General features: G+C 37.5%; 1 protein-coding gene across 2 annotated transcripts in view; it reads left to right on the top strand.

The window, feature by feature from the left end:
* The window catches only part of LOC121413767 (sterol regulatory element-binding protein 1-like), a 30,451-nt gene extending 4,894 nt beyond the window's left edge, over positions 1-25,557 (top strand). The window contains exons 3-17 of one of the 2 annotated variants that reach the window (XM_041606716.1): positions 10,990-11,262; positions 11,797-11,973; positions 12,564-12,857; positions 13,944-14,073; positions 14,602-14,928; positions 15,901-16,103; positions 16,826-17,096; positions 17,965-18,131; positions 18,730-18,895; positions 20,057-20,168; positions 20,684-20,796; positions 21,862-21,994; positions 22,639-22,798; positions 23,940-24,228; positions 24,452-25,557. In XM_041606716.1, coding sequence (XP_041462650.1) covers positions 10,990-11,262; positions 11,797-11,973; positions 12,564-12,857; positions 13,944-14,073; positions 14,602-14,928; positions 15,901-16,103; positions 16,826-17,096; positions 17,965-18,131; positions 18,730-18,895; positions 20,057-20,168; positions 20,684-20,796; positions 21,862-21,994; positions 22,639-22,798; positions 23,940-24,228; positions 24,452-24,702 — 3,066 coding nt within the window. In that variant the 3' untranslated portion in view covers positions 24,703-25,557. Of the gene's footprint in view, positions 1-10,989; positions 11,263-11,796; positions 11,974-12,563; positions 12,858-13,943; positions 14,074-14,601; positions 14,929-15,897; positions 16,104-16,825; positions 17,097-17,964; positions 18,132-18,729; positions 18,896-20,056; positions 20,169-20,683; positions 20,797-21,861; positions 21,995-22,638; positions 22,799-23,939; positions 24,229-24,451 lie in introns of both variants that reach the window. The other variant, XM_041606710.1, reaches the window with a different exon arrangement.
* Positions 25,558-26,641: the final 1,084 nt, after the last annotated feature.

The raw sequence follows: 26,641 nt of genomic DNA, 5'->3' as shown, positions 1-26,641 counted from the left end.
TCAGATCATGAGGCAAAGGTAAAGGAAATTGAGACTGACTACTTTTGTATACTGTTGTTTGATCTGTCAAATATCAGTCCAAAGTATGCAGTATACATGTATCTCTTTGTAGAAATTGATTGATGTTGTGTACGTAATTACATTTCATGATCATGTGCATGATGTGCATCCATGAAAGTAAACAGCAACTTTTTTAATCATATACCGTAACACGTACATTATCCACCGTTGGATCAGGCAAGAAATTATTATTTTTTTTTATCTACATGTATATACAGTGCGTCCCACAAAAAACGAAGCCAAGATTTATTGATGATTTATCATGACTTAATCTTTATGACCTACCATTGTAAGGCTTAGAATCTCCTCTTTCATCTGAAATTACTTAGATTATTCATCATTCACGCATGAGTGGGCAAAAACAATTTGAAGAGGGGATATCAAAGAGTCACTCGGCAGGCTGTATCTGGGATTCTGGGTTTCAAAAAGAAAATCATATTATTAGTTCAATATCTGGCTATCTGCTCTATGATTTGATACCTCAATTTCAGAAAATGGTCAAGAAATAACAAAGTTCTGGTTATTTGAAATAAGTCTTGAATTTCAATAATTTCATAAAATGAAAAGGTTTTACAGGCTAGTGTTCAGAATCACTCGACACTCCGTTTTGTTGACGATCAGCCATGCATTAAGTCTTTAACCGTGCGATAGTTTCTGTGGGAAAACCGGTGAAAACATGTTTATTTACCGAAAGTATGGAAATACAAGCATTGTTTTGAGGAAGCAGAACTTTTTTACTTCTTGACTATTTTCTGTGATTAAGGTATCAAATAAAAGAGCAGATACACCTGTATTGAACTTTAGGCATGTGATTTTCTTTTGAAATTCAGATCCCCCCTGCCAAATGAGTTTATTGGATCCTTTCTTCATATTTTTTGCTTACTCATGCATGAATGAGGAATAATTTATAAGTTAAGATGAAAGAGGAGATTCTAATCTTTACATTGGTAGGTCATTTGTCTGTTGTATTCAGGATTAAACTATGATAAATCATTTCTAAATTTCGCATTCATTTTTTGTTGGACGCACTGTATATATGTAATTTTTTTTTTTTTTGGGGGGGGGCCTACTGTTCGCAACTTTCTAATCTGCTACAGAAGATACATTTTGACATTGTGATAAATGGGAATTTTTAGTTTAGAGGGCTCTTTTGAGCATTTTTTTCCTGTGTTGGATGCAAAAGATACAAAACTATACAGTAATTCACTTCATGCAAATTGGTATTAAAGCAGAGCTACCAAGTAGTACTGATTTTCAGTATTTAGTACTGAAAAGTGAGAAGAATACTGATAGTTTCATGTAAAATACTGATTTCTAAAGTTTCAGTTGTATGTGTGGTCCTATGGTATTTTTTGAAAATACTGATTTCCTCACCGAAATACTGATTTTCAGCTTCAAAAATACCGGTACTGAAATGTTCCTTTTCAGGTTGGCAGCTCTGTTAAAGGTAAATGCTAGTGGGCAAGTCCAAGAATTCGCGCGCGTTACGTATGGGACATTTCAGAAGCTTTAATGACCTGAAAAATAGTGTTAATTGACTTCAATTAGATTGAATACCCTCATGATGGTAGACGTCTAGGAGAAGAATAATCATGCAAAAAATGGTGAGATGTGACCTTGACCTTTTAGCGTAGAGAAAAGATGGGCCGTTACGTATGGGACGCAGAAAAAAGACAATTTTTAAAACATTTTTTTCAAGTTGAGAATTCTCTGAAAGTATTTCATTTGGCAACTTGTAACTTAGTGTGATAGAAGTCACAATACTCTAGTACAGGGGTTCTCAAACTTTTTCTTTGAAGGGCCAGATGAGACTCCAAGTAAACCTGAAAGGGCCAGGGTCAAGTGGGTACTTAGAAAAAAAATGTGCGCGAAGCGCAAAGACCCTTGTGGCCGGGGTCCTAGATTCTCACTTGGCATTCTGGCCCTTATTTTGGGAGCTTTTAATCCAACAAATTTATAACATTTTCATTTGGAACACAGGCAAAATTAAAAAAGATTTCAAAATACAGCAAGAGTCAATAGTGATGATAACAAATATTGTAGTACTTTTTAAAATAAATCTAGATTGTATCTATACATACCTGGTATTAAGGAGACAGATAATGTCTTGAAGTATCAATATTTTTTGTAGTCAAATTAGATTGGATAATGGAGTATATATGTCTCTTGCAGACTCTAATAAGGGTGCCAGTCTCTTAGTCACTTTCAATGGGAAAAGTGACACTGTTTGTCAGCAACAAGTTGCTTGAACCTTGGCACAAAATGTGTAATTGCCAGACGAAGGCACTGGTGCAAATGTTCACTGGTCAAGGTGCTTCGGTACGAGTTCTTTAAAATGTTCATTGTGGAAAATGCACTTTCGCACCTGTATGTAGATCCAAACATGGTGAGAACAGCAATAGACACTTTGTGCAATGTTGGAAATGATGTTGCTGGAACCACCTTTGTCCAGAAAGTCACATGATCACAACTACTCTCCTTCAGAGACAAATTCTCCTGGAGATCAATCATTTCTGTCTGCAGTTTCCCAGCGTTTGCCCATGGGAAGATGCTCGTGGTCTCTCTTGAAAGTTCCACAAGGTCCTTCACAAGGAATGGTGACCCGATGCAAAGAAGTACTTGCTTCCCTACACAAAAGTCACTGAAGCGAGATTTGAAATTGTCAGCCAATTTCTCCAGGAATGAAACATGGTCATGATGATGATTGCCATTAGTGTGACCAAGTAGAGTTGGGAAATGGAGGTGTGCCTCTGTGATATCATTCTTGAAGAGCTCCAGTCGCCTCTCAAAAGAACGCACAGCTGTCATCAGGTCACACACAGTACTGCCCTGACCTTGGAGCTTGAGATTAAACTCATTCAAATGAGATGTTATGTCCACCAGGAAAGCCACAAGTTCCATTTTGTTGTCATCACGGAGATAGTCCAGGAACTGCCTGGCTTTGGCAGTAGTCTGCTGTGACAGAAACATTTCAAGGTCTTTCTTAATGGCCCAGAACCTTCCCAGGACCTGTCCCTTACTTAGCCATCTTACATTGTTATGAAGGAGTAAGTCATCATAAGATGCATTGACCTGGTTAGAAAAAGGGAATGATAAGTTTAATAATTTGTGATGGACCATTCTTCATACAGGCGCTTATTCTATTTGTTGATAAAGTTTAGATTTCTTCCTCCCTGGTCTCTATCTACGTTTATCTTTCAATATTATTGGATTTTTTTGGTTTGAACATGTATTAACAAGAGAGATCTGGAGGTAATGTATCTATCTATGTTTTTTGTATTTTGTGTGTATTTATTTCGCATATTCTGAGATGTTTAATACAAATTGTACAGAAATATTTTCGATTTATTCTACACCAGGTCCAGAAATTTTTTATACTGAGATATACTGAAAGATAATACAAATAATGACGAATAACCAATGTCTTGAAATAGATAAGTATTCTCTTCACCTCATTCAGGAATGATCTCAGGAGACGATGCTGAAGTGCAGAAGATGCTCTCAAGTAGTTCACTAGTTTCATGATGGTTTCCATTGCATCTGCGTACTCATTCCCAAGACTGGCACATAATACTGACTGATGTATGATACAGTGATAGGACAACATGTGTGGTTGATGCTCTTTCAAACGGCTAACAACTCCCTTCTCTCTCCCAATCATTGCTGGCGCACCATCAGTTGCAACTGACACAACTTTCTTGATATCGATTCCCCTGTCTCGTAGCATCTCCATGATGGCTTCATAAATATCCTCTCCTCTTGTACGACCAAGCAGTGGTATTAGGCCAAGTATGTCTTCGCAAATTTCAGCTTTGGCCTTACTGAAGTATCTGACGAAGACACAAAGTTGTACTTTATCTGTGTTATCAGTTGATTCATCCAATGCAAGGGCAATGTATTCTGCATTGTTCAAATCACCAGTCAGTTGCTGCAGAACATCATCCGCCTGTAGTTCTGTTCTCCGAGTAGAAGTGCTGTTGGATAATGGAATTTGTTTGAATTTATCTGATAAATCCTGTCTTTCCTTCCCTGTAAACATGGAATCAACAACCTCATTCAAACATTCCTTCACTAGTTCTGAATCAGTAAACGGTTTCTTGTTTTTACCCAGAACCCAGGCCACACGGAGGGAAGCTTCAGTTGCTTTTTGTTGTTGTGTCACACATCTAACAAACTGGCTGCTGGAAGATTCATAGGAAGATTTCAACTGATTTATTTTAGTTTCCCTTATCTCTGTGTTCTGTGGGTATTGTTGCTCAAATCGGTTGTGCTTGGAATCGTAGTGACGCTTTAAATTAGCATTTTTAGAAACGCTGACAGTTTCCGAGCAAATCAAACACATCGGCCTTGTGCTCGATTGCGGCAAAATAAATGCATATTTGTCCGTCCATTCTTCATTGAAAACACGATTTTCAGCGTCCACCTTTCGTTTCTTTGCAGAATTTGATGCCATCTTGACCTAGCTAACAATTAATGTTGACTACCCCTGAGAAAATCCGCAGAAATCAACCAGCAATCAAGTTTACATTATAGAGCAAAATTGATCGCAAGCGGTGTGCGAATGTGTGCGCACGTGTTTTCAAATGCAATGTGTTATCAACGTTTGATGTGAAACTACTTTTTCAATTTACCGCAGGTGATCTAATAAGAAAGTAGAATAGACAGAAAAGACTCCACGAAACTTCTTTTAAAAGACAAATTTATTCGACTGCCATACTTTTATTACAGTAAGATCGACATGGATACACAATGTAATCATATTGAGTTATGGGCTATGTTTCATATTATTACTTAAAAGCGATAAAAAAAAGGAAACCAGCAGAGTCTCGCGGGCCGGATTGAGGAGCTCCACGGGCCGGATCCGGCCCGCGGGCCGTAGTTTGAGAACCCCTGCTCTAGTATATCTGAGGCAAGTTTCATGTCATAAGCCAAATCCCTCTAATTAAACAAATTAATGACATGTTACGTATGGGACAGTTATGTATGGGACATTTTGTCCCCATAGAGAACGTACACAATTTTCCCCATAATTCAAAAAATTGAAAAATTTAAAATATGGAAATAACAAAAGAGTTTCTGCCTTTAATAAAATGTTCTATTGAGACATATTTGATATGACTGAAGAGGAAAATTAGCCATTTCAACATTTTTTTCTTGTTTTTCATGGTTTCATGAATTTCTTATGTATTTCTATTGTTTTTAATTTTTTTCATATTTTTCCATTTTCACAATTTTTTCGCTTCAATTGTTTTCATTAATCATTATTCATAACAAATAAGTCTTTAAAAACGAAAGAAAAGGTAAATAATCACTTTGTAGAGCACTCTTGAAATTTGTTTTTCTCCATTCACTTTGTACACAAATCTCCCCATTGACATTGTGTGTAAATGTCCCATGTAACATGTCCCATACGTAACAAATTTTTAATTAACTTTTAATTAAAAAGTAAACTCTATTTTTAAAACTTTTTTGGGTATAACATTTTCATACTTTATAAATTAGAACTTCCCAGAGATGCAACAATACAAGTATTGTATTATGAGAAATAACTTTAAAAAATATCCTCAAAATGTTACGTATGGGACATTCCATCCTTATACAAAACCTAATTTGCATAATTAATTAGATGACACCACTTTTTTTCCCCCAAAAGTAATAAGATGTTAGGGGGTCCATGTCCCACCTTATTGACCTATGACTAAATCTCACAAGTTTTGTTTTTATTTTCTATGAGTTTTCATAATTGTCCCATACGTAACGCCCATTTTACCAATTATGCAAATTAGGTGCCCCAAATTAGCATAAATATGCATATTATCAAATTCTTCTTAATGAAATTTTAAAATCCAACATTTGGGCTTTCTTACCTCACCAAAGATAACTTCTTAAATTAAAGATGAAATTTTGCCTTCTCGGGTGACCTTTTCTTGGACTTGCCCTAGTTTTGGTAACGATATCAAAATGAGTTCGTACAGAATCCAATGAAATGACCACCAAAGTGTCTGTTTGTATAAATAAAACCCATGTGCCAAAGGATTCTGGAAGAAATTGTGTAATTGCTGAGAAATCAGCAAATAAGCACAGGATTCGGGTAGAGCGTCGGGCCCGACGCTCTAAGCAATAATTATACATTGTCCCACGTGCGCTTATCTGTGTAGGGATCTTCGGTGTGAACATTTTTCAGCGTAGATTTCAAGATTTTACAAATTTCAGTTAATGTAACTGTACCAGATCTAGATCCTCGATGATATACTGACAATTAAGCCTTGTTTTACAGACTTTCTCATGAAATCAGTGTTTACTGCAACTACTGGAATTTCTCTTTAAGCAATCTATGCTAATTTATGCATTTATAATTAGTAACCAAAATCATACTTATCCCTCTTACATGTACACCCTAAATAAAGCTCCAATTGTTCCAAATTTTTGTATAAAACTCTTTTTTGTGTTCCTAGCAAGTTACTTGAAAAAAATTGTGATATCAGATCAAATTTCTTATTTATTTTATTGTTTTATGCATTTTTTATGTATTTCCTTGTTTGTTTTTTTACCTTTTGTTTTCCATTGTTTTTTTCAATTAAATTTGTTGGGGACACTTCTGAGATCTTAAACAGCATAAAATAAATGCTTGTAGACCAGCAAAACTAAAAATAATCATACATTTATGATTTTCGATTTTAAACAGAATTTGCATTGAGTTTGAAGAACCTGCTCCTTTTCTAATCCTGATATGATGGTGTGATTGGTTGTTCAGTTTCTACCTTTTTTTTCATTTACCATTGATTATGTACTTGTATCGGGATCTCATTTTTACTTTGACAGCCATTCTGCAAGGATCAATTTTACTGACACTCTTCATGTCAAAGAAACTAGATCTACTGTCTAAATTGCTAATAATAGCAGGCACTTAAAATTTACAGACACATTTTAATTAGCTGTATTGTATAGTACAGTCAAAATGCAGATCAAAAATGACACTGAGTATCAAGAAATGGAAGCTCAATGTGTCTTTGTACTGTATAGCTGATCTGAACTATAAATTGTGTTTGCCTTATTTATACTTATAGCTGGTTCTTTAATTGATGTTGAGGGTTTTACATTTTTTTTTAATTTACACAGCCCAAGCCAGATCTCCTACAGTTTAGTGAACACATTACCAATATACTGACCAATATAAAGTATAAGAGAGGAGGAAACTTATTCAGAAATGTTAACTTCAAACATAAACTGGTGTCTAAAATCCTACTCATATTACAGAAACAGAAACGTGAATTTTACACACATAATTGAATTTTTAGTGACATTTATGTTCTTGACCATACATGGACAAAATGTAACGTGAGTAACCACTTTATCTGCACCCCTAGTAAAAACCATGTGTTCTTTATTTTTTAATTTTATACAAAGTTTGTCTCCCTATAAATATACTTCTTTGAAATGGATATAATCAACTTTCATAAAAGCCTTGTACATGTATAAGGAGACTTTTCACTTATGTCAACTTTTCATTTTATGCACGTCCAATTCATGTAACGTAACTGACACATTTCAAAGATTTACCATGAGCATAATAAAATTTTCAAAGTTTTGTTTTTATACAATGAAATGATAGTCAGACTTTGTACTACATGTATGGTGTGATAAGGAGATGTTTAGTTCCTATCAATAATAACAGCTCCAACTATGCATGAGTCAAGGTGCCTCAAAATGTAACGTAACAGTGGAATAGCCCAAAGTATTAATGTGACAAATTACACAATGGGCATTGATACATGTAGCTTTATACTTTTTAGTTTATAATAGCTTTTCAAAATTATGCAACAATGTAGGTCTAAGTTTTGTTATGCTAGTGTCTGTTGATCAAGACTAGCAGATATGTACTGTTCACTGTACATGTGTTTGTGATTGGGTCCTGATGCTGTGCGACGGTGCATGGAGCACACTCAATACATGTGTACCGGTTGTTTACTATGGCCATGGGTTCGCACATGTGGATCACATGACCATGGAGGGACTGTCCCATGCCCTGTCACAATCCCTGGGAGTGGATGGAAAAATTGATTTTGAAGTGTATAGGCCTGCAAGTATTGCCCGGGTTAATTCAGTTGTGCTATTAAACTGATCGGATAAGGGCAGACGTTATACCTGTTCTCTCTTAATGGACATAGAGCCTGGTATATTTTAAGATTCTTTCCATTTATTTTTATACATGATGTATTTCATCATTTTGGTATTAGTTTGCATGTAATCGGCAGTGTTGTGTTTATTTTTAAAAGTTATTTTCTAAATTCTGCATAATTTAGAAATTAATTTGTTATGTCGTTTTTTTGTTAAATTTATCTTAGTTTTTGTAATTCCTGTTAGTAATATAATTTTTATATTATATAGGCCTAACTATTGATATAATTTCAACATTGAACTTTTTAAAATGTCTAAGTAGATCTAGGCCTAGTATTGAGACCTAGAATCTAGATCTATTTCTTGAAAAACTTGGACAAAGACTCTAGAAATCTACAGGTGCATAAAGTGCACATTTTTTGCCAATGAAATTGATGCAATGTGAGTTTTATCACTTTATGGACCTGAGTAGATCTATATAGGCCTACTAGTAGGTTTAGTAAAAGTATAGACCTCCACAGAAGAAAATTAACAAAGTATTAAAAAGCATAGCTGATTTCTTTCTCCTTGGTCAGGGATGTTCATTTTATTTGATATACAGATGGGGGAAGCAAAACTATAACCAAATTTTGTATTTATTTTCTCAGAACACTACCATTCATGTGTGTGTGTACTTATAGAGACCAGGGCCCTGTCTTAATACAAAGAGTAACAATTGATCCAATCAATCACAACTATGGATGGCCGGCAATGTCAACATCTATTTTGCATGTTTGTTCAAAATATTTTTCAACTATGATGTATATTCATGCATTCATTGTTTTCTTGAAAATTCACTGTGCTTCTCTTTGTTTACGAAGGACATTGTGCAAATTTCCTGTAGAAAAAAATTATGACACTGATGGATTTCCATAGAGTTACGATTGATCCAATCAATCCTAACTGTATTGGAAATCCATCCATACCAGTTTTTCTAAAGTAAGTTTTTCTAAAGGAAATTTGCGTAATATCCTTAGTAAACAAAGAGAATCAGACTGAATCTTCAAGAGAACAATGAATGTATATAGATCTACATGTAGGACCTATCTGGAAAATATTCTGAACAAAATGACATTTTAAAGGGGAATGAAACCTTTGGAACAAATAGGCTTGTGTAGAAACAGAAAAATCAAAGAATAAGAATAAAAAAAGTTTGAGAAAAATCGGACAAATAATGAGAAAGTTATGAGCATTTGAATATTGCAATCACTAGTGCTATGGAGATCCTCCCATTGGCAATGCGACAAGGATGTGTGATGTCACTGATGAACAACTTTCCCTTTGGTGGACTATAAAATACCCTTAAAATGTCTCTTTTTGCTTTTTCTTGTGATGATGCAAACTCTTTATCCATGATGTATTCTTAAAAAATATGTATTACATGCCCTCATGTAGAAAGAACACATGATCTATGGATAGATGTGATAAAAGAGGCAATTCAAGTGAAATATATACTAAAGTAATGGGGAGAGTTGTTCATCAGTGACTTCACACATCTTTGTCACGTTGCCAATTTGCTATCTCCATAGCATTAGTGATCGCAATATTCAAATGCTCATAACTTTCTCATTATTTGTCCGATTTTTCTCAAACTTTTGTTGATCTGTTTCTTTGATTTTTCTGTTTTCACACAAGCTATCTTGTTCCAATGGTTTCATTCTCCTTTAAGTGTTGACATTGCCATGATTGCTGGCTATCCATGGTTGGTCGGATCACTCACAACTCTTTGTAAGACAGGGCACTGCACTTGATTTTTATATTAACTGCAACTCTTTCTGCAACCTTCCCTTGTTAAGTTAAGCCTCGTTGTTAAAGTAGGGACAGTTATTTTCCGTTTCAAAAAATTGCCTTTTCCGTTCCAGAAAATCTCAAATTCCGTTTCAGCATGTCAGAAAACGGAAATTCCGTTTCCCCATAGACTTTGTACACACGGAAAAGTGACAATTCCGTTTACGCATTGAATAGCAGAATCACAACATGTACATTCGCGCTGGTCAAAATTTGTATCTGCTAGTGCTACTGTACCAACAATTAATACAATAGAATCCGTTCTAATCGGATCTATGCGGGTGCATCATTTTTTTTTCAAACACATTTAGCATGCATACATCCTCACCTTTTACATTATTAGCATTATTTTACGGTGCAATTAAATTTCATCGATGTATTTTGGGACTTTTTGGACATCGTTATCATCAGTCAACGACTTTTGCCAATCTGCCATCTTGGATTTTAATTGAATCACAATTTCATCTTAACATCCTACTTAATTGTTGATATCGTGCTTTTACATCTTCAAACGTAGAGGGCAGCAACACACGACCGTGCAGTTGGAGCAGTATGTCATGTGTGCATGTGAAGCCCAACCCTGCCGTGCCGGCCGGTACGATATGGGCAAGTTGGGTACGGGCGCGGGGTACAATCGAGTGTGATGATGTCGAGTGCAGTCACGATGTGTGAATTGTCATGATTGTAGCAAAGAGAGATTGTGTTTTCTGGGATTTTGTGGCCACTGATATTCTCATTTTGTTGTGATTTTGGAGTAATTTCTATTGCTATTCTGTGTATTTTGAGGGAAAATATGTTTTCCGTGATTTTCCGTTTGAAATGCCACTTTCCGTTTCAAAAGGCTCTTTCCGTGAATTCCGTCCGTTTTCCGCAATCGCGGAAAATCACTGTCCCTATTAAAGTTTGTTTTTATTAATGTCCATGGATCTATGATAAACTACTCACTCCCTCTTTGTATTATTTCTGTTTTGTATGTGTATCCAGACTTCAGTCAACAATGTCGCGACTCCTGCAGCTCCGGCCCCACCCACAGGACCGGTCACCCAGCTGGTCAGTGCACCAGTGGCCCCGGCTGCCACCGTTCGACCGGCTACGGCAAGTGAGGTCATCCAGCAGCTGGTCCAGAAGGAACAACAGAAGCAGCTACAGAACAAGACCATTGCCCAGTTGGCGCTGATACTGCAGTTACAGCAACAACAGCAACAGCAGCAGGTTCAGCAACAGTCTCAACAGCCCTTGGTCATGTCTACTCTGCAGGTAAAGTTCAAGACAATCTCTCTTTTTTTTTCTAATACATGCTCATGTTGGTACCAGTTGAGCCTTTGCTGGAAGTGCTCAGGGAGGGCAAGGCAAATTTGCCTTTAACTCTTGGTAATTAGTCATTTGGATGGCAGTTAGCACTGGTCAAAATGAACATGGCAGGGAAAGAATGGTAAATTATGGTAAATTGGAAATGGTGGTAATTTTTTTTTTACCTGAATTCTAAGAAAGCATGAATGTTTGGAAGCAAGCAACCAGAGGACTGACAGCTTAGTAAGGTTCTCTCCAAGGGAACTGGTAATAAGGATTAATGTCTAACCAAAGGGCACTAGTGCACCAAGTGGGAGAATTATACAGGCAAGGGGCTAATTAGCCCCAAAGAGCTCTGGAAACTAAAGAAAAAAAGTCACCTGAAATTCCTAATAGGGTCCAAGGTAAACTGTAGGCCTGAAAAAATGTAGCTGGTAAGCTCAAAAGTAGCCTTGGAAAGTTTTAAAAAATTGTAAAAATGTAATATTATCTTTATTACAGACTACTACACAACCACAGATCACAACCCAGTTGCAGCAGCAGAAGGTCGCAACTGTGTCCCAACAGCAACAGCCTGTGCAGCAGAAGGTTATTCCGTTGTCTCTTCAGAAAACCACCATCCCGAATGTCCAAGTAATCAAACAGGAGACCAAACCCACTGTCACCACAGTCCCACAGGTAGGTAGTTTTGTTGGATAACTTGACAACCTACAACACCATTACATGTTAGAAAACAAATCTTTTTGAAATCAATTCATGTCTGGAATCGGAAGTGATGATCTGATGGGGTATTATGAAAGGATTGGAAAATTTTAAAACAGCATACATCAAGGTTCATATTTCACAAAGCTTTATATTTAGCATGAATACAATATCTTGCTAAAAACTTTTCCAGTTACATGCAGAATTTATAAAGGATCGCCATGTTGGTTGGATAATGCTCAGAGGGATTGTACACAGTGTTCACATATGTACTATTACATTACAAGTATGAGGTCCAATGCGTAGAGTGTGTGCAAGTGTTATGTTTTCAAGGTTGAGTTCCATTCTACCTGAATGTTATAAGAGATTTAAGAATTCAATGGAAGTCTTTGTTTTTAATGCAGCAAATCATTCTAGATTATGGGAAAAACTTATTAAAAAAAAAACTTTTTTTCTTGTTTACATAATGGAATGTCATATAAGGTTAATTTAAGATTATTTCTGGTTAAGTTAGGAGCCAGGATTTGCCATTTGTAACATACTCCATCTTTGTTTATCTACTTTAGTTGGTCATCCAAACTTCACAAAATGGCAGTGTTGGGAATGTTGCCATTGTTGGCTCCACCATGGCAACCGTCTCCAGTCCGATGATTAAGTCCACGGAGTCCACCACCACCACTAACTCCGTGTCCAAGATTGCCATCCCACCTCTCTCCTCCTCGCCTAATGGGGGCGCCATGCACATGGGAAAGAAGCCTGAGAAACGCAAGTCCCACAATGCTATCGAACAACGCTACCGGAAGAGCATCAATGGCAGGATCGAGGATCTCAAAGTCATGCTATTCAAAGAGAATAAGAAGGTGGGGAAATTGTGTTGACAATCCCAAAATAGTGTTGGAAAAAAAGTTGAGGAAGCACTGAACTTGTGCAAATAATGCATTGACCCCTCTTATTATCAATTGTTAATACAGAGACTTGCTTGAATTTTATAAAGCATGGTTTGTTACAATTCTTTTACATTTTGTGTAATATTTATCAAACACTCAAGCAGTTAAGACTCATCTTTAATAATCAGTGTATATTTATGACTATCCTATCAGGTATCAAAGTCACACACACTTCAGAAGGCCATAAATCATCTAGTTGGTCTGAAGAAGATGTGTATCACTCAAGCAGTTGAGACTCTTATTTGATAATCAGTGTATATTTATGACTATCCTACCAGGTATCAAAGTCACACACACTTCAGAAGGCCATAGATCATCTAGTTGGTCTGAGGAAGATGTGTATCACTCAAGCAGTTGAGACTCTTATTTGATAATCAGTGTATATTTTTATAACATTGACTGGCCTTGAGGGAGATACCAAATATATTTCCCAAACTAGTCTCATATTGCCCCGAGTCGAAGACGAGGGCAATATGGGTCTAGTGAGGGAAATATTTTTGGTATCTCCCGAAAGTAACGCCAGTCAATATTATTATTATTACCTGTTACCTCTTTCTGGTACATTAAATTAACATATTGATAGATTTATAACTAAATTGTTGGACTTACCTTGGTCAAGCCTCTAGTGTCAATTCTGCACTTTACCATTATGACGTATTTACAAGCGCTCGGATCCAGCGTTGTCTTTATTATGACGTATATTGTTGGTGCGCGGATCCTTATCTCTTTATACGCACCCACAAATGCGCTGGGGATTGATGAGCTCGGAATACGGATATTATGGACCGCTTATTAATGTACGTAGGTGCAGTAGGAAAATTACTCTTTTCTGGGAGGAGGGGTGTACGAATATTATGGTCACTCGTCATTCAGCTGATCGCTGACCGAGCCATTGTGACGTAGTTTATGTTGAGTTAATCAGTTAGACAGACAAAATACGCGTTTATATCATGTCTCCAAAATGCCTCATTCAGGTAATAATTATGACTATCCTACCAGGTATCAAAGTCACACACACTTCAGAAGGCCATAGATCATCTAGTTGGTCTGAGGAAGATGTGTCAAACCCTCAAGCAGGAAAACATCACTCTTAAAGCAGAGCTTGACAAATACAAAGGAATAACCACAGGTAAATTGACAATTGCTGTTCTGTTTTGGAGGATTGTTCATACAATTTAGCCTTGAAACCATCCTATGAAGAAAAGACTTATTCTTTATTTCTGTTTGCTCAGGGTACAAAATATATACCTACCAGCAGATATATATATATTGACTTCACTTTACAACAGTGACAATATTTGTCAATGAAATATTTACAGTATGCTTTCAAGCATTTGTTATTTTTTTAGATCAAGTTTGAATATAACTATTTCACACCCAAGTTTGGGATTTATTTCTGATTTTTCTTTTTTGTGTGTGAAAGGATAAATGTATGTATCATTACTTTCTTGTTCACATGTCCATGTCAGATTCACTTTGTGAAAAGCTGTTTTTAAAGAAAATCATTGTACACTCTGTAAATTGGCAACATAATTTTTTTACAGCTATTTGAGCACATGTAAATGATTTATAATAGTTGCCAATTTGAGGAATGGAAACATGCTGCCTACCTCTATGAATTGAGAATAGTAAATATCTTGCTCTCTTCAATAAACAGTAACCGACGTGAAGGAGCCTCTGACCCCACCATCGTCCTTCACAAACTCACCCGACCACTGCTACGTCTCAGGCAGCGAGCCCGATTCACCATACTCTGCTCCAGACTCGCCCATCGACATGTCGCCGCCAAGTCCGGTCCACTCCGCTCCGTCGGGGGGTCTGCTTGATAGGACGAGACTAGTCCTCTGTGTGTTCATGTTCTCCATCCTTGCCTTTAATCCATTTGGATTCCTCATCAACAAGGGCTTTGAGAGCTTTGTGGTTGGCAGCGGGACTGGGTTCGGAGGGGACTCCATGGTCGCAGGAGGCAGGAAGCTGATGGGAGGTAAGATCTCATGCCAGGGGGGAGGGGGGGGGGTGACATGACAATTGCTCCTGCAACAATTGCTCTTGGCTTTATTTCATCTTAGTTGTAGGGTTAGGGTTGCAATAGGGTTTCATGTTAGGTTTAGGTTAGGTTAAGGGTAGGCAATAGTGTTAAACCCAGGGTTGAAGTTGGTCATTCAAGTATTATGTGGAATTGAGAATGAGCAATTGTCGCCTGAGCAATCATCATGGAACCTGGGAGGGGGATGGATAGTCTGCAGGCACAGACCCTGATTGAGAGTTTGATTTAACAAGTGGATCTACACACAAAACTAGCACAAATACAACTTGTACACAAGTCATTGGTAGGGAATATAGGCTGAATATTCAGACTACTCTTGGGTTGTCAGTTCACAATTCTCAACTTTTCTTCTGACTGAGAAAGCCCAGTATAAAATTGAAATGTCTGTACCCTGGTTATTTCAACTATTTTGAACCGCTTTAGATGAATAAGCTAGTACACAGCTAACTCATTTCTTCAATCGCCTTCAGATAATTTAAAACATATCTATGTGCAGGTTGATTAAGGTACACTTGATAGTCATTCCCAAAGTGAAAGAGATACACAAGCAAATGATAAATTCACATCAACTTGTAATGGGCTGTGTTTTTATAGGCACAGATTCTATCCATGAATAGTTGCATTTTCTTTCCTTTTCCCTTTTGGTTGGGTTTCAGTATTAGATATACATATGTGATGACTGTTGCTAGTTCATAATTTTAAACTTTTGTAATTATATTTTTTTGTCCTTTTCCTCATTATTTTCATGATTAACATTAATGTGTGGGGAATGTTGCTAGTTCATAATTCTCAAGTTTTCTAATAATTGAGAAGGGATGATACAGACAGAAATATCAATACCCTTGGTATTTTGATAATTTTGATCCACTTCATCAACTATTGATGATATCTCTTGGTCCCTTACAGAAGAAGGAGGAAGCGGCGTTGAGACGAGGGTCCTCTCCTTGATCTGGCAGGTTGTACCTTCTCTCTTGGTTTGGTTGATGAACGGAACTATCATAGCGACGGTCCTCATAACAATGCTGTATGGCGACAAGACGTCCAAGAGTTCATCAGTCAATATCACAGCCTACTGGCGATACAGGACTCAAGCAGAGCAGGAGATTATTAAGGTAGGTTCAGTCTCTGCCCATGATGGGTGTGTCAAGTAGGATCCTGGTCTTGAACGGAATGATCTTGGCCTTGTTTGTAATCTCAGACCCTCGGGTCTCGGACCATACACTGCTCTCTGCTTCTTAGATTCATACTCTCGGATATATCTTCAATGAATTGTTGATAGCCATTCTGACGTCAACGTGATTGGAAAAGAGTAAATAGGGAATACCCAACATACTTAACTCTGAAATTGTCATCTAAATCACATTTGAGTGATAAAGAAATGTGTGGTATGGCATTTTCAAGTTCGATTATTTTTTCATATGCCAATGAAATACATGACATGTGTGTGTGTGGACAAGAGATGGCTGATAATATCACATGTCGTTTATTATAAATTGGTAGTCCCGTTTTAGGCGTTTTAGGCAGGCCTCCTGTCAGTAGTTCTTTGAATCGAAGTGCTTTTTGACAGAAATGCACCATGCCAACAGAGATTCAGTGAGGGTATACAGGTTCTTCACACTCACACTGAAGCACAAGTGTAAGAAATAATAGCAAGAAATTACCCTTCCCCTCCCCCCCCCTAACATCAGGGTAATGGGTGCTCTGAAGCTCTTGTTAATAAGTTTTCAGCCATCCTCTGGGTATGGTGGAGTACTATGCCACCTTCGTCTGGAATATTCTTTGCTTCCATCCCAATCTTATCTTCAATATCTTCCTTCTTTTTTTTCACCATCAGGGTAACATTGCCCAGGCTCTGAATCAGCTCTTCCACTGCTTTGCTGCTCTCGGTCGCAACCATCCTCTGGGGATGCTGGAGTACTACACCTCCTTCGTCTGGAACCTCCTCAGCTTCCCTCTCAACCTCATCTTCAAGGGCCGTGGGATCGGTGCCTGGCTCTCCAGGCCGAAGGCGGACAAGCAGAAGGATGGGGAATACCCCGTTGGGCAGACCACTGCAAGAGACATTGCCAAGACATACCACCACATTGTCCAGCTCTTCTTGACAGGTGTGTACATTGAAGCCAAATATAACACAATCATTTATGCAAATGCCATATGAAAAAGTGGTCATATTTCTGTAATAGCTTAAATGCTTTTGGGGGAAACGTAATGCTAGAAAATAATTCAGATTGTTTGGAGAGATTTGAGGATAAAAAGGGGTTGTGGATAGACGATAGCAATGGGAAGGAGGAGGATAAGAATTATAGAGGAAGAAATATGAGAAGGAAAAGGAGAAGAAGAAGAATGTGAATAAGAATAGGAATATCACCAAGGAGAAAATGGAAAGGGGGGGGGGCGAACTAGCAAGCAGTGTTTGAACATTTTTTAATGGCAGTGGTAGAAGTATTGATTGTGCAGACTGCAGAGGAGTGACCATTTAATTCTCATTGAATTGAATTGATTTAAATTGAAATTTTACCTGTACTCACTAGCAACTGTTGTACAAAATCCCATTATATGATAGAGCAAGAATTGTGCTACATTTCTTTCCATTCCTTCCAGTGATGTGTTCGTCCGTCGATGCGACCATCTAATCATCCTGAGTTTTGGGATAATTAGGCTTGGTGGGTCTACAGATGGCTGATCAGGCCATGCTGTGCCTAATATTATTTGTCATTGTGGACAGGGAATGCTGGCAGGTGTTACAGGGTAGTAGTCCTTACCTTCCTAGCCTGCCTGTATTCTACAGCCACTGCAATTCTGTTGGCCCTGCATACTTTGGCACACTTTTGAACAGCTGTTCACCATGCTCCCCTGTTCCTCTTGGAGTACTGTGAGCCTTTTTGAATGTGAGACCATCTAGTTTTTATTAACAACTATGGAACATGTTCCTCTTTGTAACAAATTGCTCTTTTATTTCCCCTCCATGTGCAGCTAATTTTTCTCTTGGAGTACCGCGGGCCTTCTACATGGGTATGTGTAGCATCAACCATGCTGAGAGGGCCAGGGATGCTATGAGTGCGATTGAACGGGCCGAGATCTATGCCACTGTAGGGGTGCTGATCAGAACCAGGTTCTCGAAATCACTCCAATGGCTGGCGGTAAGTCTCCCCTTTCTGTTCATTGGCCCATATTCTGAAGTCTTGTTTAATTCAGGCCATGGTCTAACTCTGTTAAAATGATGGGTATCTACAAATTACAAATTGCATTTACATTATAAGATTTAAAAAAATAATATGAAAGTGAAAACGAAAAAAGATATTGGCATGTAATGAAATTCATGATTTGTAGTTCAGAATGGGGCACTAGATAAAGAAGAGTCAAATGGATTTTTTTACAATGATGAAAAGAAGAAATTTTGTCAATAAACAGTAAAATGACAGGAGTATTTGTACCTTTAGTGTAATTCATGATTTGTAGTTCAGTATGGGACAATAGATAGAAGTATTGTTGAATGGTTTTCTCTAGTTATGTAGATGAAACCAAAGTATTAAAGAAAAAGAAGTTTGGTCAATCGAAAGTAAAAAGGACCTAAGATACTGTACCCATGATTTGATTTGTGATTTGTAGCTTACAATGATGTGTTTTGCTCAAACAACCTTAGGCTTAACCCAGTGAGCCTTCTGCATGAGATCAAAAAGTGTTCAATGAGTCAAACCTCTTTTCAACTAGATTATTATTTTTTTTTTTTCTTGACAGAGCCCAGTTTTCTACCGAGTGCGGTACATCCTGAATCGATCCAAGAGCCCCACTCCACCTATTCTGAACTGGGCCTTGGTTGCTTTCTCCCATCACTTCAGACACCATGATACCGTCCCAACCTCCTGGCAGGGACCAAGCTATTTCACCTCCATCACAGAGAAACGTAAGAAACGTTCTTTGTAAGCATGCCCATTCATAGTAGATGCCAGGCTTGAGGCCACATTTTGCTGGCCTTGACCTCGGCATCAACCCGAGTCATGTGTGCTAACTCTATTGGAGTAGACTTTCTGCAGCGGCCTCGTGACTCGGAACTACTGGCCGAGACTGCATCGAATCCTTATACCAACCATACAAACTTTCTGTATAGATATAAATTCGGTCTGCCAAGTGTTCCTATGAAATTGAAATGTTCTTATTTTCAGGATTCAAAGAAAATTGCAATTTTAATGTGTATGTAACAATACATGTTAAACATTTTAAGTAGTATCGAATAGGACATTGAAGTGTGTTCCTTTTTGGGGGTAATTTATTGGTAATTTGTACCTATTTCTTGGCTGTCGGGGTTGGCATGTATGCATTGGGATCGTTTCCACTTGGTCTACTAGCAGATGGTATCATTCATGGGTCATCCAACACAATCGTGTTGAAACCCACGTATGGATGTTGCAAGAAAATATTTGCAATCAAATGCAAATATCATGTTGCCATTTTTTTACAACTGATTGACCAATTTTAGCTGTAGCCAATCAGATAACACTCCTTGCTGCAGAAAGCAGACCAGCAATCATTTGCAAATTTACAATTTATTTGCAAGACCTATGATTGATTTAGGGACCAATATAAACTTGCAATTGACTGTAAAAATGGTCTAGTTATGGTTTGGCCCAAACAATACTAAGTACACCAGGGGTTGTTTTACAAAGATTTAAGAATGACTTAGAGTCGCACTAAAATGTCTAGTTGTGCGCAGTTTAAAACGTATGACCGCATTGGTCAGATCATGCCAAGAGGATGCGCACTACTGCGTATTTATCAATAAGATTGCCCGTTGCATATCATACACGCATCGGCATTTAAGTTGTGACTCTAAGTCATCCTTAAATCCTTGTGAAACACCCCTTGGGTTTAACCTTAACCCTAAAAGGGTGGGGGTGTAAAGTTTGTAGAACTGATTCCAGCATCAGACAGTATGTCTTAATATTTAGTTCTTGATAAAGCTTAAACTATAAGAAACAGTATTTCTCGCATCATTCTTTTTATTTGTCATCTCTTGGTTGTATATTTATGCCCTTTTTATGTCTTCTTTCAATGTTTCTGCCTGTAGGTAACCCATTGGTAGTAGTATCCCAGCACCTGAGGGAGCATATGATACACAATGCACTCCGAGGTATCTTAGCCCTACAGCCAGTGCATGACTCACACAAGACCAAGACAAGGTATATCATACAAATCATAATTGCTCAGAAAACTGCAAATTGATCGTTTGAAGTTCATCATAATTTTGACAGTCGTCCCTACTGATTTACATATTCTACTCACCAAATTGCTGGTTATGGAAGGTTTGAACATTTTTTTTTAATGCTAAGAAGTGATAGAAGCCCGAGCTTGGAAAATGAAAGATTGACATGGTGATTTCATGAGACAAAAATATACAAATTATTGATCTATTCACCATGGTTTTGTCCTATTCGCATTATTTTTTGTTTTATTCACATTGCTTTTATTTAGTTTGTTTTATTTACATTATTTTTGATCTATTCACAGGTTTTCATATTCAGTGTTAATGTTCTATTTACTTTTTTAAAATTCTATTCACAGTATGTACTATAGGCATTGTTCTTTTCACTTTTCTATTCAGTGTTATATTGTTTTCATATCATTTTTGGTCTATTCACTGTTTTGTTATATTGACCATTATGTTCTTTTCACATTGTTTTTGTTGTACTCACAGTGTCGATGAAGATTTCCTGATGCAGCTGAACAGGCTGAGCATTTCTCTTGACGAGGCTTCCAGCTTCTATCAGCAGAATGTAGATATGACCTCCAACCTTCAGGCCAGGAATGGTGAGTCCGCCCTCTATAGTCAGAGATTTGTACATGTTTTTTGTTGGTCGGTAACAAAGGTATTAAACATAAAATAATGTAGTTGCAGTAAACACTAGAAAGTCATCAGGAAATGTCTGAAACCAAGGTCAGTTGTCACTATCATGAAATCTAAGCTTGAATAAGAATCACAATGAAGGTTACCAACACAGAAATGCTCCTGTGGGACAGTGTATTATAATTGCTTGGGAAAAGACCAGACATTTGGCTGAATTCCATTCCCATTTTGCTAATATCTGAGCAGTTACACACACTTTACCATAATCATTTGATTCATACATACAAACACTTTGCTGTCATTTTATTGGATTCGGTTCATACTCATTTTGACATATTTACCACAACTGGCATTTTTCCTCAAGCTCAAGCTACTACTTCTTTAGCAGCACTTGGTACATTCAAAGAATTAATCTTGGCGGGTACCCATTCACCTCATTAGGATCAAGTGCAGCACTTTACTTTCAGACCATAAGGAACTAACTTTATGCTAGGATTCATTTATAAACTGAAAAGTATCCAAACTTTGAACTCGCCATGACTCTACTCCAATCCTCATGTTCTGTATTTTTTCAAAGATACATGGTAACAATGGATTTTCTTGTTTCTAACAAGGATATTGAATATCGTATTGCCAAGAAAAATAATAAACTTACAAGCCTTTTTTTTGGAAATGGAGATTTAAGTTGTAAGATATTCTATCATTATTGATTTTTGTAACTGAAGAAGATCTTAATATGCCTTCGGAAGATGGAAATCTCTAATACAGGTAAATCACCTGATTTTTATCCCTCTGTTATTTACATGCTTACCTTTGCTATAACATATTTATCACTTATTATCTGTTTATAAGCTGTACTTTTTCTTATTTAAACTTATAATGTGTATGCTGCTTTTTTATTTTTATTTTCAAATTACTTGTATGTGATTTGTTACACAAAATCATGAAATCCTAATAAAAACTAAGCTAAGAAAAAAAAAATAAAACAAAGAAACATACAATGTATTTTTGTTTTAATTTATTTGCAGAGTACGATCCAGTCGCTCGTTGGTGGGTTAACCTGCTGTTTGTGGCGGCCTACTGGCATGTTGGTGAGGAAGACAAGGCTGAGACGTACATAAACTGCATCGACTCTCTGCCTCCCCAGCTCCAAAAAGAATGGTAAACAATGCATCTATGTTATCTCGACCACACTAACTTCTATGCATCGAGTACTTGAAAGTTTGTCTTGGACTGTTATGAATACTTGTGATGATAGTTATAATGGTGATAATAGCAATATTCTGCTTTTATATAGTGCGTGATACTGGGAAAGATTTCTGGGGAGCACGACAGCAAGAGTTTTGAAACCTGCATTTAAATTTATGGGCTCATATCTGATTGGGTTCCGTGGCGTTGGCTCCTCCGACAATTGCTCCGCCGTAAATTCAACACACGCTAATGGAATAACCAACTTCAACCCTAGATTTTACACTATACCTTACCCTAAACATAACATAAAACCCTATTGCAACCCTAACCCTACATCTTAGACGAAATAAAGTCAGGTGCATTTGCCGCAGGAGCATATGTCTTGTCACCATCTGGTGGACATGACACTTGTTGCACTCCACCATTGGTGTACTGTATAGTATTTTGAAACGAAGAATTGGTGGCTTTTCCCTTTATTTTGGGATATAAGGTATGAAACACATCTAGGCCATAACTCCCCACCCCCTCCCCCTCCCTCTTTCCTTCCAATTCAGCCACATCTTTGGGCCTTCATGGACTGATTCAATACCTAGTTTTTATTTGATCATTTACAGCTTCCCTCTGGCAGCCCTGCAAGCCTGCAAGGCACGGCTTACCTTCCTTTCAGCTGCTCACAACGACATACCTGATGATTGTATGAGGATTTGTGACCTAGCAAGCAGCAACCTTGTACGCAGCTTGGATGCTTGCTACTCAGCAGATAGCTCCATTATGGTTAGTATCAATCTCATGTCATTCATGAATGATAATCATTATTATAATTATTTTTATCATTGTAGTTGATATTGTTGTAACGAGGTCTCCAACCTTGGTGAGGAGGGAGACAGATAGGAGGAAAACATGAAATGCAGATTTGAAAATACCAACCGATTTGGTTTCGTACTTGTATTTTCTGTACTTGATTTGCTTTAATTGCTGTCAACGATAGGTCGATGTTAGATAATCGGTGTTAGGCAAGCGTAAGGTCAGTGATTGGTCCCTGGTAGGACTTCGTCAGTGTTAGCTAAGTATTGGAGCAGTGTTAGCGTAGTGTTGGATCAAGGTTAGCTCAGTGATTGGGTAGTGTATATCAGAGTTAGATCAGTGTTGGATCAAGGTTAGCTCAGTGATTGGTTAGTGTATATCAGAGTTAGATCAGGGTTTGGTAGTTCTCCAGAGGACATGGACGATCATCACGATGACCACACGACTCACAAGGATTCCTTTCTTGAAGCCATGGTGCATTGTAGTTGCATTGCATGTTTTTCTGTAGCAAATGTAGTGCAAATACAGTGCAACATGGAGGCAAGATTCACAGCACCTATCAACAGCAGTGGCCTGAAACTCTTTGCTCTTTGAATTGTAAATGACATATTCTCATTATAATACTAGGATAAATCACTTTTAGATTTCATTATAGTGATAATAATGCCGATTATCTGGTTGCCTAGTCAATGGCGCTCTATATACTCTTTTTGCTATTGCTATCATAATCAATATAAAATTGACTGATGTGAATCAGTTAAAGTAACATTCATGAATTTGGGCTAGAAACAGAATTTGTACATTAGATTTCAATCACATTTTAGATATTTAGACCATAATGGCAGGTTTTCCTTCTGCAAGAAATCTACCCACATTGGACTGTGCTTGACCCACTTGAGGTGAAAAGTACACTTCGGGATTAATTCCTTGAGTGCACTGAGCACTGGAAATGGCAGCATAGCTAAAGTTGTCATATAATATTAGTACGCCTTGAAGTAGATTATAATCTAGATTGATGGCACTACATAAATGCATAATTTCTTTGCATTTTCATTCTACTTGTTCGATCACAAAGCTACAACATCTGCTTTCAATTCTGTGTGTTATCTAGCTTGTCCAGCTCCTGGTCGTTGACTGGCTGCTGTCGACCCGCTCGGCGATGTGGCAGAGACGCCAGCAGGGTTCCCCGTCCACCGTTCCAGCAACGAAGAATGAATTGTCATCCTTCCACCAAGACCTCACCACGCTCAGGAAGCTGGCCAGTGAGCTGCCAGACGTCGGGTCAAAGGTTACCCTGTATGAAGCCATTGGCCGGTTGATGGCCGGTGCCAACCCCGTCCGGACGCAGGTCCTTCTTGACCAGAACCTGAGGAAGAGGAACACAGATCCCAAACAAAAAGGTGAGAATTCATCCATGTATCCACCTATGAGTGGATACTAATAAAAGATGGGATCCACTGGCAAGTTTTTCATGATACCTGTGCCATCAAATGCTAATTACCATGGTAACAATGCTCAACAATGTATGAATTAACAGGACACAAATAGAAATTGTATTGTGCACCTCACATTAGAATTAAGTCTCCTTAAATTCTCTTCTTTTTTTTCCTTCTTCCCACCCAGATTTGGAGGTAGAGAGCAGGACGACGGAGCACGACCGCGCCCAGTCACTCCTCATGAAGAGCTGTTACCTCTACTCCACCATGCCGTCTGATACCGCAGAGCGTAAGAACCTCCTTAACGACGCGGTGCGCTCGCTCGAGAAGATCGGCGATCACCGTGGCATGCAGTGCTGTCAGCAAATGCTACAGTCGTTGCAGAAGTCCGGCCCCGCGCAACCCACGAATGCTTCAGTCACGACGGCTTGTTGTTGAAACCTTAAACTTACTCCTTTGTACGCGTGGTGCTTCTGTCATGCCAGTGAAGCAGATGCCAGACCGATCAAAGATATTACATTATTTTGAAAGGTATATCATTTGTCAGTTGGGAGTCAGTTTCATTGGTGTGACTGTAGCAAAGATGCTAAATATGAAAACGTTTCTAACTTCAATCTGTTTGCTGTTAATTGTATTTATTGAAAATGATGTGGCTATTGCTCATTTTTCAAACTTTGTCAAACTGTTGTGCATGGGCCAGCAGTCTGCCAGCCACCTACAGCGAGTATTAATCAGAAGATCATTTTAATGGTATGATGGTATGTTTAAACCTTTAACGTGAATAGCTCAATATATGAACATCCGCTTTATCTGTAAAGCTCAGCCAATTCCTATTTTCCTTAAAGTAGGCGTTCTTTATTTGGAGGAAAGATTTAAAAGTAGCTGGAAGACTATAGTGATCTTGTCTTTAAAGTGATCGATGTCTAAAGCACAGTAGCATTCATTTCCTTTGTTTATTCAATGTTTTCATTTATTGAATATGAATATATATATATATATATATCTGGAATGACAAGCATTTTAATTCATGCTTTGATTGGATAAAAAGCAAATCATTTGATAAAGGATTTTTGTGAATAGTTATATATTTTGTAATATATTTTGATCTTTCATTCACTTTTCTGTAAAACATCAGGGAGGTGTTCATGAAGCTGTTTCATAAGTCGTGCTAGAGCTAAAATAATGTTCCAGACAACTTCACGTACAAATTTACATGTATCTTGTTCCTGGACTCTAATGGGGGTGTTGCAAGTAACTTGTGATCAATTGCATGTCAATTTTTGGTCCCTAAATCAATAAGGAGGCTGCAATTAGGAGGCTGCACTCTACAAGCTCCGCTTTTTAGCAGCCTCCTCCATTTTCAACCTGATTTGTAATAATCTTGAATATAATTTTCTGTACAGGAATAATTGAAATATGTTTTGTTATGTATATATGTCAACATGTACAGAAGAAACTGTAATTGTTGAAAATGGAAATAAACGAATGAATGAAATGAAATATGTCTTGTAAGTAATTGCAAATTAGTAATTGATTGCTAATTTGCTCCTTTGAAATGAAGTTTAATCTGATTTGCTACAGCTAATGTTGATCTATCAGTTGTAAAATTGCAATGAAATATTTGCAATTGATCGCAATATATTCTTACAACACCCCCTAAATCACCTAAATTACCATCATCGGAAGTTGAAATTTGGTCTTTGTAGAACTTGTTTTTTATGTTTTTATGCATCTTATAGTGCAGTTTGATATATTTATCAACATGTACCAAGCTTCCTACAAGTAGCGTGCCTGATGATGTTTTGAATGCACAGGCAAAACTGATGAAATTTTCTGAGAAAATTGCATTTTATGGTTTTTATCACGTGATGTAGGATAGTGCTCCTCACATCTGACTCTCAGCATCAAAACTTGATCCTTTCAAGTATAGCCCTGGTATTTGAAGCATTCTACCAAAATTTGTATGTTTCTTTTGTTTTCTACACTTTAATGACCTTGGTCATGGTAACCTTCTCCTGTACTACCAATATTGAAAAATTTTAGTCAAACTGTCATAAATTCAATATTTATTTCGACTGTATATTTGGGCAAGCAAGAGAATATTCTTTTTGTAGAGCCATGAATTGTACACCAAATCATGATGGAATAATTGGTCTCAAAATATGTGAGAGAATGAGATTCAAGTAAATAGGTCATGAAATGTCTACTGTTAAGTGTTATGCAGTTAATGTTATTTGTAATACCCTTGCCCTTACGGTGAAATTAAATGTAAGTTCATTCATAAAACCTTATGTAAATATGTATATAATATGTATAAAAATGATTTCGCATTCATCATATATATAATTTTTCAAAAGTTATGATTTTTAATGGAAGA

The sequence above is a fragment of the Lytechinus variegatus genome, chromosome 1 (assembly GCF_018143015.1).
Source record: "Lytechinus variegatus isolate NC3 chromosome 1, Lvar_3.0, whole genome shotgun sequence".
In the NCBI taxonomy this organism is placed as follows: domain Eukaryota; kingdom Metazoa; phylum Echinodermata; class Echinoidea; order Temnopleuroida; family Toxopneustidae; genus Lytechinus; species Lytechinus variegatus.
This window is presented reverse-complemented; position numbering and strand designations above follow the sequence as displayed.